At 36.3% G+C, this 12098-nt stretch overlaps 1 protein-coding gene across 1 annotated transcript in view; it reads left to right on the top strand.

Annotated features, from left to right (window-relative positions):
- Window positions 1–12098, top strand: part of ADAMTS19 (ADAM metallopeptidase with thrombospondin type 1 motif 19) — a 257477-nt gene that overhangs the window by 142918 nt on the left and 102461 nt on the right. Inside the window, exons 9-10 of the mRNA XM_036902596.2 lie at window positions 1698–1838; window positions 3297–3447. Of these exons, the coding sequence (XP_036758491.2) occupies window positions 1698–1838; window positions 3297–3447 (292 nt within the window). The remainder of the gene's footprint in view (window positions 1–1697; window positions 1839–3296; window positions 3448–12098) is intronic.

Genomic DNA, 12098 nt, shown 5'->3' with positions numbered 1-12098 from the left:
TGAAATAGTAGTGATTCCACATGAAATTGGTTCCGCTTTTAAGCATGGTTAATAGATTAAGATTCCAATATGCCAGGATTTTTGAGACATGAGAACAGGCCAGGATTTTGAGACATCCCTATCCTCAAAAAATAGCAGAGTTAACCAGAAATGAAAACATATAATACACTGTAGAAAATGCTATAATGTTCAAAAAAATCCTATGGTGGGACAAAAAGTATACACAAGTGAGGTGGAAGGAAGTGAAAGAAAATCTCATGAAAGTATTCTACAGTAATCGTGAAGATTACAGTTTATCTGTGCAAAGACATTGAAGGAGAGGCACTTTGAGAGGGGTGGGGGAGAAAAAGGAATTCATCGATGCCAAAGGTGCATAATGGTTAGTCACGTGATTCCAGAGCCAGCCACCTCAGTTCAGCATTACCACTTTCTACTTCCTCACTGTATAACCTTGGGAAAGTTACTTATCAGCAAAATGGACACTATAATAGTTTCTATCTCAAAAAACGGTTTAACTCAAGCTTATAGACCCCTTTGTATGGCATATGACACATAGAAAATGCTAAATAACAATTCACTGCAAAAGAATAAGAAAAAACATACTTTTTGGAAGAATACCAATTATTAGGTATTGCTGAAAAGAAAAATGCAATAAATGACTTGGAAGAAGATGAAGAGGCAATATACCATGTTAAAGAGCTGGAAGTTACCATGTAGGTAATGGAAAAGCAGAGGAACAGCAGTCCACGTGTAGATCTCACTGTGGCATAGTAGCAGAAGAGAGGAGGATGTTGGGAAGGATTCCAGGTACAGGACCCATAATGCCATAACAATTGTCAAGACTAATATTTCATAATCCTCTTTAATAATAATAAAAGGAATTGAAAGGAGATGACAATTGAGAGAAATAATTAGAAAGTAGAATTTGTAAGGCTTGCCCCTAACACTTAATAAATAAAATAGCCTGGGTGATCATTTGGGAGAAGAAAGGATAAAGATGGCCTCAAGATTCTTGATTTGGCAGATGGCTAGCAAAGGCATTAAAAAAGAGAGCAAGAGAATACAGGAGCGAATAGAGGTTGAAAGAGAAAAGCATGAGGACAGTTTTAGCCTTAGTGCATCCGTGTGGAGTACATCCATTTAGAGATAAGTCAGATTTTTAGAATAAAGTTCCAAGTTAAAGCAAGAGATTCAAGATTCACTAGAAAACACAAAGATGGCCAAGAATGTGAAGGTTTCCCAAGGGACACTTTTTATTGTAAGTGGAAGAAGACGGTCTTGCGAAGCAGGTGGGCAAAATTAATAGTTTAATATGATTTCAGATATGACAAAAGGTTGAATAAAGAGTCTCCAGGCAAGAGCAAGAATCTACAGTGGTTGAATAGAAACTCCCTATTTCTATGTGTTTTAGACATACTACTGAGAAAAAAATATATAGATCATTTTGATAATAGTGACCTAACATGTTATTTACTAGATTGAATGGGAAAATATTTTATACTAAGTAAAAATATTTACCTTTAATCGAGATAACTCAATTTTGAAAGTAAATCAATCTGGTCTAATTTTGTTTTGACCTTTTAAACTTATTTCTCTCCCATTATTTGAAGATATTTTTGGCTGTTACTTAATCACAGTTGTAAAATGTTAAACAATTATCTAATGTATTTTTTTATTTTAATGTTGTGCTGAATCAGCATGGGCATTAATCATGACAATGACCACCCGTCATGTGCTGATGGTCTTCATATCATGTCTGGTGAATGGATTAAAGGACAAAATCTTGGTGATGTTTCATGGTCCCGATGTAGCAAGGAAGATTTGGAAAGATTCCTAAGGTACCAAGGTCACTTTTGTTGCGTTGTGAACGTGTACACGTGCCTGCTTCCTCTACCAACCAGGGACGGCAGAGCAGAAGGGGCCCTCGAGGAGGAATCAAGGCATTTGGTTGCAATCCAGGGTCTTCTGCTGAGTCATCATGTGAATTGGGACACATTTCTTAATCCATTTGCTTCTCAGTTTCCATATGTTCAAACGACAGGATGGGCAAGATGAGTTTTAAGGGTGAAAAATTCTTATAATGGTGAAAAAATAAATCTGTCACAGTACTTTTAATTTCCTCTTCAGAATATCCCAGTGGAAACCTCATTGCTCCTCATTCAGAGCATTTGTTGTTTATCCCCAAGAAACCCTTCAATAAAAGCTCCAGCTCTCCATTCTGATGCTCATACACTCGGAATCTTTTCTCATTAATGCATAGTTTTCACAGTCCTGAATTCTCATCTATCCCACTTCCAGCAGTGATAATAGTTTCTGTCTAGTTGGGAAGAAAAGGAAAAATATGATTATTGTACTGATTTTCATCTTAATGCCTTCGTTCCTTCCTTATTTTTTTTTGGTAATAGAAGGAGCAGCTGAAACAGTAAGTGTATGTAAAGTAGTTAGCGAGTGAGAGACGCTGAAAGTATCCCGAAGTCTTAAGTAAGAAATACAGGGACACCTAGCTAGCTAATAATTCCCTACACAGATAAGTTTTATTCATTTCTCTATACTATTTAAATTGGCAAGCCTATTTTTACTGTTGAGTGAATATTAAAGTCCGGTAAAATATAATGTTTATTATGTTACCATAACTCTGCTCTGGTATATATTTTGTACATGCTCTTCATATACTCTAGTACTTAATGCGTATGATATTTTGAACACATCACTTCACTGCAACCGTAGCCCTACAGGAGGCCCTAATGGGTTCCTAAGGAACATGCTGATTTGTGTGGCTGCCTCCAGATGAATCAGAACTTTTACAAAAACAAATACCACCTCATAAATAGAAGTTGTATTACAATGTCAAGTTTAAAAATATCCATTCTACTGATATTCACTCATGAATACATTCCACAGATTCTTTAAATCCCTGAATATTGTTGATTGCTCACCTTCACATGTTACTCTTGGGCAGGTTCCTCTCTGAGTTTAATCTTCTTCATCTTACCAATGTGTATTATTAGTAACTGTCTCACAGTGTTATGTAGATCAGTTGAGTTAATCTGTATGAAAGGTCTTTATAAATCCCCAAACCTGTTAACTTTAACATTATTATTATCATTAGGGTTATCTTCAATAATTGTAAATAAATGATTCTCATATGTGGAATAGTTTCTATGAGCATTCATCAAATTAGCTTATAAGTAAGAATATATTTTTAATATAAAAATGTTTCTGGTTGCCACTGCTAATGAATTATAACAGCTTTTTACACTAAATTCAAAATTTTACACATATCTGCATATTGCCAGGTCAAAAGCCAGTAACTGCTTGCTACAGACAAATCCCCAGAGTGTCAATTCTGTGATGGTTCCCTCCAAGTTGCCAGAGATGACATACACTGCTGACGAGCAATGTCAGATTCTCTTTGGGCCATTGGCTTCCTTTTGTCAAGAAATGCAGGTAAGGGTTGTATCCAGGTGGGACTTTTTAAGTGTACGTTCGTCCTCAGAGTTTAGAAGTATTGGTTGGATGAGGGGAAGATGACTGTTTCAGAGTTTGTGGCTCAAAAGCACCTGAATCTTGGAAAGAAGGATTTTCTTAGAAAAGATTTCTGTATTTTTCCCTTGGCACTTTGGAAGTGATAGAAATTAGGTGTGGGTATTTAATCTAAGTCAGGAAGGAATGACCCAAGAGTTTCAACTTCAGAAATGGCACTGACATCAGGGAAGTATGTGCACTATGCCAGTTCCGTGCTGCTCTTTTAAATATCCTACTTTGTTACAAGGTAGGTAACTGGGTGAAAATGTCATAAAAATGATATATGAACATATAATTGTAGAGGAGAATAGGTCTATCTTTAACCCTCAAAAGAAAATATTAAAAGTATATTCTATAAGAACAAAAGTTGGAGAGTGCCTTTTGAAAAAAACTAGAGAAAAAGGGCAAATATGTGTTGGTAAACTAAGCAATGTCTGTATATTATTAGTCAAATGGTCTCTAATTACTCAGAGGCTAGTGGTACCAGTCTAGAAAATCTGAAGTCTGAAGGACGGAGAAAATGACCTTCTTAACTGATGTCAGAATTTTAGCTCTGTTTTCTCTTCCCTTTTTCTTTTCTTCTCTCTTCCTGCTGCCCCTCCCTAGTTGCCCCTCTCTTCCCAATACACACATTTCACACCCACTGTATGGCAGGAATAAACCAAGAGTCGCGCTTGGAGTGAATTGTTAGCTGCATTACACTCTGTGTAAGTTTCTGCCATCACCTCAGACCAGTTTGACTTTGCTGAAGATGAGGCTGTTTTGGATAACTGGCAGTGTAAATAAAATCCACTATGAGAAAAAGAATATATGGCCTGCTGATATATTTTATGCTGCTGCTTCTTTGTGGTATCTGCCCAAGGAGTTGTTGACCTGTTTCCTCCTGATCAGTCTCCCACACTAGTACATAAGCTCCAGGAGGGCAGAGGATGCTTCTCCAGCATCTCGCCCAGTGGCAGGCACAAGGTTAGGCACTCAGTGAATATTTGACTTATGGATTAAAATAAGTGACTTCAGGAAAGAGTTGGAGCTTTGTTAAATGTCTTACATGAAAGGACATGTGGACGGTAATACTGATCTGGCAGTAGTGGAGCTCTAAAAGAACTCCTGTAGGTATGTGGTTATGACCAGATTCCCAAGTAGCCCCTTTGCAATCTGTCCCTGACTCCTCTCTCATCTCATTGATCAGTTTTGTTCATTCTACGCGTACCTCCAGACCTTTAGACAATCAAATACTGGGTCTTCATCTTCTTTTTTAAATCTTCATGATAAAAGAAATGTTTTGAGATACTCAGGGTTGGTTTTATGGATAGACAACTTTTATATGCTGAAATTAGCATTGTTTTGGAAACCAGAGTAGGCTCTTTATGGTTATGACTGTATTATTGTGTGGGAAATAGTTTCAGTTTGTCAGTACAGAGAATTGATTAAAATGATAAGTGGAAAATTTCACATTTGATAAAGTGCCCCAAGTGTCAGAAAAAGTCCACAAATCATCAGCCACAAACATGATCTTGGTAAGTTATAGATTATTCTTTGCAAACATTACTTTAAAATATGTTTAGGAATTATTTGTATATAGTCCAGTTAGTTAAATTTTCCGAGTATCATTCTACAACGTTATGAATGCTTAACTATAATCCACATAGTATGTAAATCATTCAAATTTATGTCTAATTTAATTCTTAAAACAATTATATGCCATAAATTACTATTCAATCCTATTTTACAGATCAACAATTTGAGGCCTGTAGAAGTTAAATAACAGTTAAGTTCTTAAACCTATTAGGGAGTGTGTTAGATATTATGCCTTCCTGCCTCTTATAGAACTCACACTTCTTTATATATTCTCAATAGGATAGAATCTTAGGTCAGATCTTGTGTTAAAACTGAATTAATTTTATCTGCTTTAGCACCTACATCATCAGGGTGAAGAATTTCATCAGGGTGAAGAAATATCTTAATCCTTTTTCTAAGCTATTTGCTCTATTCATATGGTTATTTCTCCCTAACCTACCTGCGTGGATCTTCCCCCCCCCACCATCTCTGAAAGTGTAATTGTTTATTAGGGGATTTTAAATCTGTGTTTCTTGATTCCTAAGATGTTGCTTTGTTTTAAAATGGGCATTTTACAAATAAAATTGAGTTTTAGGTTTTAGGTATTGAGAATTTGATTCAGATTTAGGTATCTCCTTTTCCCTCCCCTCAAATGTTTCATGTAGGACAGTTTTATTTATAAAATTGGTTTACTCTCTCTTTCTGTCTGTGTGTAATCTTTATCAAGGGGATTTAAAAATAATGCCAGGAAGAATTGGGCTGCTGTGGGCAGTCAAGGAAGGGTTTGACTCAGAACCAAGCTGGGTCAGGATTTGGTTGGAGAGCCTGGTTGAAGAGGCGTGAAACATGGACACCAGCAATGGTTTTGCCTCATCTGACTTGTATATCCTTAGTGAAACTCTTTTTCTTTCTGAGCCATGCTCTATAGAACAAGTGGGACTACATCATCTTTCAGAGTCTCCTAGAGTGGTCCTAGTCTGGAAAATCTGTGATTCCCAAAGAGTGCTCTGATACTGCCCTTGAAAATTAGCATTTAAATCCCAAATTAGTGTACAAATTGCAGGAACTAGATGGATGGATGGGTAGATAGAGCATTACAGAGATTACTTACAAATGCAGTCATTGATTTGACAAATGTTTAGTGAGTTCCAACTACTTGGTGGGCATTGTTCTACACCCTAATAATATAGCAGGAAACAGAGACCCCACCTTTAAGGAGCTTACATTTTAGTTGTGGGAAAACAGGCAAGAAGCATGTACATATATAATGTGTCAGTTGATGTTAAATGGTTTGGAGAAGTATAAACTCAGGTAAGAAGGATGGGAGTAAAACCAGGGATGAGTGAGGATGGGGTTTATTTTATATAGGACAATCTGGGCAGGCCTCCTGGAGAAGGTGACATTTGTTTAGAGATCTGAGGGCAGTGAGTGAGCAAACCATGTATTATCTTGGGAGGAATATAGCAGGAGGAAACAGGAAGCAAAATGCCTTGGAGTGGAGTTTTGGTCATGTTTTAAGTTTAAGATGCCCAGTAGACATGAAAGTACAGATGGACGTAGGTTTAGGGTAGATTGGTATCTGAAAGTCCTCAGCAAGTAGATGATACTAAACAAGTGATACTAAATGATAATACTAGTAAATGAGCTAGATAGAAGAAAGTTCCAGGACTAGAAAGTTGATCACCACAATATTTAAAGGTTAGGAAGATATGAAGAAAGCAACAATTAAACTTCTGCAGGTATCTGTTTATCAGAATAGAACCAAGACTAAGATCCTGGAGGCTAAGTGAAGACATTTTTTGGGAATAATTAGTTGTTCCAAAAGCTAAAGACAAAGGGAGTAAGCGAAGTCTGAGAATATGCAAATACTTTTTCCCACAGAATTTAGTACTGCTACTTTAGCTGTCTGGAAATCCCTGAACTGTAAGTGTCAGGAGGTATGACTTAAAAATATAAGAGGAAATGGTTATAAGTGTAGAAGATTGAGTAGTTCTGTTTGTGAAGCCACACACAGAAACCTTGAAGTGGATATAAATGGAGTTAATACATCTACAAATCTGACACCTTGATTTTATCTAAAACAAATCTCCTAGAAGGCAGACTCCATAACTTCAAAGGGAATTGTCAATCCTTTTTATTGCTTTTCCTCTAGCACCTAAGAGAGTGCTCAATAAATACTGGTTCAGTGAGTAAGTGAATCTATTGAATGATGGAAGAATGATTCTCAGTTTTAGCTCATATAGTTGATTCTTAGTTGACATATCAAGGTAACATGAATATAACTTTGTAAAATATTAACTTAATGTCTACATAAAAACTAACCTGTAGGGGCAAAGAGCTTTTGTTTCACAGCTTATACATGAGCTAATTGGGCTTATGACCATCTCATTTTTAGTCATTTAATAAATATCAAGCTGCGTGAAGTGAGGATTCCTAGCAACTTTTCAATGCGTGTGTTTCTGATAGAATCTTAGAGATACTGGCAGTTGGTCCATAGTACTTGAATTAGGTAGTGCTCCCCATCCTTGTAAACAGATAGTCACACACAAGTACTGGCAACTCCAACACTACATACATGCTAATCTAATTAATAATATAAATTTACCCTTAGGGTAGCAATTTACTGCAAAATGTTTAATAGCATAGCTGTAGAGATTCTTAAATTTGCCTCAAAATCCTGACACCCCCCCCACCCTAACCCCACCCCCACCCCCACCAGCAATAATAGCTACCTCTTCTGCATTAATATGGAAATTCTTGGATGGCCTTGTTCCCCAGTCCTAAGCAATTGTTACTCTGGGCCATCTGGCATCTTCTGTCTGAGTCGGCTCCAACTGCATCAAGACTTTGTTACAGCTGCCTGAAATTACTTAGCCTGGCCAAGAATACAGAGGTATTCTTATGTGGATAGTTCCCTAGAAACGGTAAGAAGTGGCCTCCCAAGAGTTACATTTTTTGAATAAGAAGGAAATGTGCTAAAAAATTGAAGACATCCAGGAAACTTAACATTCTGCCCTTGGTTTTGAAATAGGCACATGGTGAATTGTATACATACTATGTTATGTAGAAAACTTTATAGTGTACTTGTGTTACAGGTTGAAGTCATTCTCCTCAGTTCTTGTCCCTGCAGCAACAAGGAATTGAAAAGCAGAGACACAATAGCAAAGCAGAGTGAAAGTTTTATTTGAAGACACTCCAAGGAGGAGGGGGCCAGAGTCAGGTAGACAAAGGCATGAACTTTTAGGGGAGGGTCTCTTTATCAGGTCCTAACTGGGAGGCACTTCTTTGATTGACAGGGTGAGGTCTTTTGATTGACAGCTCTAGTTAGTTGTATACCCATTCCTCTTGGTGCACATGTCTTTTCCCCAGAATGCACACAGAAAAGCCCAGGAGGAGGAGGAGGAAGAGCAAAACCGCAATTGTATTTTAATGAGATTATGAGGGGGTATGGTTTGAGCGATTCTTAGTTTTGTTCATTGTGCCTGCATTGGGACCAGTTGGGACTGTTTTGGCCTGGTCCCCATAGGTAGGAAGTTACCTCCCTGCGAAGCTTTTGTCCTCTTCATGTGGGACCCCTACCTGGGCAGTTTGGGCAGTTTTTGAACCTAATATTCCCCTTCCCCAGCTGCTCATGTCTATCTTTCTACTTGACACTTGAACCATATGGTGATGTAACCAAGTAACAAAGAAAGGTCCAGTTTTACGTTTCTGGGATATATGTGATATATCAAAGTATGTACAACTTCTAAAACCTCTGATTTGATCTGATGAACTGGCTAGCATTAAAATGAAGTACCTTATGGAGAATTCTAGAAGGCTGAGCCTCTATGATGTGGCATGAAATTGCAAGAGGCAGCAGGAGTTGGACTTAAAGGGGCTTAACATGAAATAGCCCTTGATGACTCTTACTAGTTTTTTGGACAACTAAGACAACATCGAGAACATGTTGTCAAGATTGATGAAGTTACAGATTTTTAAACTCCTTCCTTCCTATAAAATCAATAAATTAAGGTGGGTTAAAACTATCAGGAATTGATTCAGAATGTTTTGATGTTTAGTCTAAGCTTATCTAATCCTTGGAGCATTAGTTCTACACATTCCAGGAGTCCATGTACTTGGTAGCAGCCTATTTGACTGGATAATCTAGCTCTTTTTATTTTAATACAGCTAATTTTTTCCCATGACTTCTTATTGATATGGGCTATTTTTTTCCATTTTTAAAATCTTTTGTTCATCCCTGTGACTTACTTATTTTATAATTGGAAGTTTCTAACTTTTTAATCCCCTTCACCTATTTTTTTCCCATCCCTTCATACCCTTCTCCTATTGCAAAAGTTTATTCTCTGTTCATGAGTCTATTTGGTTTTTTCTTTGTTCACTTGTTTGTTTTGATTTTCAGACTCCACACATAAGTGAAATCATACAGTATTTGTCTTTCTGTTTATTCAGCCTATATTCTGTACATCAATCCAATTTGTTGCAAATGACAAGATTTCATTTGTTTTTATGGCTGAGTAATATTCCATGGTGTATACACCACATCTATTTTATCCATTTATCCATTGATGGACACTTAGGTTGCTTCCATAGCTTAGCTACTGTAAATAATGCCTTAAACATGCAATAAATGCAGGGGTGCATATATTTTTTTGAATTAGCATTTCTGTTTGCATTGGGCAAATACCCAGAAATGAAATTACTTGATTGTATGGTATTTCTTTTTGTAATTTTATAAGAAACCTCCATACTGTTTTCCATAGTGACTGCACCTGTTTATATTCCCACCAGCAGTGTATGAGAATTCCCTTTACTCCACATCCTCTTCAACACTTGTTATTTCTTGTTTGATACTAGCTACTCTGACTGGTGTTAGGTGATAGCTCATGGTGGTGTTGATCTGCATTTCCCTGATGATTACCGATGTTAAGCATCTTTTCATGTGTCTGTTGGCTACGTGTGCATCTTTGAAAAAGTGTCAGTTCAGGTCCTCTGCACATTTTTTATTGGATTATTTGTTTTTTTGGTGTTGAGTTGTATGAGTTGTTTGTATATTTTGGATATAACCCCTTATTGGATATATCATTTGCAAATATATTCTTCCATTTAGTAAGATGTCTATTTATTTTGTTGACAATTTTTTTTGCTTTGCAGAGCATTTTAGTTCAATGTAGTTGTACTTGTTTAATGCTTTTGTTTTCCTTTCCTGAAAAGGCATCTCCAAAATAATTTTATAAGGCTGCGTCCAAGAGTTTACTGCTTATGATTTCTTTTAGGAGTTTTCAGGTCTTATATTTTGGTCTTTAATCCATTTTGAGTTTACTTTTGTGTATGGAGTTAGACAGTAATCCAGTTTCATTCTCTTGTAAGTAGTTGTTCAATTTTCCCAACACCAGTTATTGAAGAGCCTGTCTTTTGAAGAGACTTGTTTTTTCCCCATTATATATTCGTGGCTCCCTAATCATCATGTATTAATTGATCATGTATGCATAGGTTTGTTTCTGGGCTCTCTGTTCTGTTCCATTGATATGTGAGTCTGTTCTTATACCAGTACCATACTGTTTTGAGTACTGTACCTTTGTACTAGAGCTGGAAGTATGGAAGCATGATAGCCCCCCACTTTTGTTCTTTCTCAGAATGTCTTTGGCTATTCACGGTCTTTTGTGGTTCCACACAAATTTTAGGATTATTTGCTCTAGTTCAATGAAAAATGCCATTGGCATTTTGATAAACTTGCATTGAATCTATAGATTGCTCTTGGCAGTACGGCCATTTTAATAATATTAATTCTTCAAAACAATGAGCATGTTATCTTTCCATTTATTGTGTCATCTTCAATTACTTACATCTCTGTCTTAGAATTTTCAGAGTATTGGTCTTTCACTTCCTTGGTTAAATTTATTCCTAATATTTTATTCTATTTCATGCAATTATAAATGGGATTATTTTCTTAATTTCTCTTTCTGCTAGTTCATTGTTTGTATGTAGAAATGCAACAGATTTCTGTGTATTAATTTTGTATCCTGCAACTTTACTGAATTTATTGGTTTTAGTAGTTTTTCGTTGAAGTCTTTAGGGTTTTCTACATATAGGATGATGTCATCTGCAAATAGTGACAATTTCTTACCAATTTGGATGCCTTTTACTTCTTTTCTTATCAAATTGTTGTGACTAGGATGTCTAGTATTATGTTGAATAAAACTGTTGAGAGTGGACATCCTTGTCTTGTTGCTGATCTTAGAGGGAAGCTTTTAGCTTTTCACTGTTGAGTATGTTAGCTGTGGATTTGTCATATATGGCCTTTATTATGTTGAGGTATGTTCCCTCTATACCCACTTTGTTGAGAGTTTTTATCATGAACGGATGCTGCATTTTGTCAACATTTTTTCTGCATCTCTTGAGATAGTCATATAGTTTTTATCCTTCCTTTTCTTAATGTGGTGTATGATATTGATTTTTGGATAGTGAATCATCCTTGCATCCCTGGGAAAAAAAATTTCACTTGGTCATGGGGAATGATCCTTTTAGAGTTCCTAGTATTTTATTCTATTTGGTTTGGTATTTTTGAATTTGGTTTGGTAATATTTTGTTGAAGATTTTTACATCTATGTTCATTAAGGATATTGTGCTGTGATTTTCTTTCTCTCTTTTAGTAGTGTCTTTTTCTGGCTTTCTTATCTAGAATGAATTGTAGAATGAATTTTTTGTCAGCATTTGAGAAGGATGGATTTAGTCCTTTAAATGTTTGGTAGAATTCACCTGCAAAGCCAGCTGTTACATAACTTTTGTTTATTGGGAGTTTTTTGATTACCAATTCAGTTTCAGTACTAGTAATTGGTTTGTTCAGATTTTCTGTTTCTTCCTGGTTCAGTCTTGGAAGATTGTATGTTCCTAGAATTTATCCATTTCCTCTGGACTGCACCATTTCTTGGCCTATAATTGTCTGTATAGTATCTGATGCTTCTTTGTATTTCTGTAGTATGGGCTATAATTTCCTCTCTCAATTCTGATTTTATTTA

This window comes from Manis pentadactyla, chromosome 13 (assembly GCF_030020395.1).
Source record: "Manis pentadactyla isolate mManPen7 chromosome 13, mManPen7.hap1, whole genome shotgun sequence".
Taxonomy (NCBI): Eukaryota; Metazoa; Chordata; class Mammalia; order Pholidota; family Manidae; genus Manis; species Manis pentadactyla.
The sequence above is the reverse complement of the archived record's forward strand: the minus strand, read 5'-3'. Positions and strand labels throughout refer to the sequence as shown.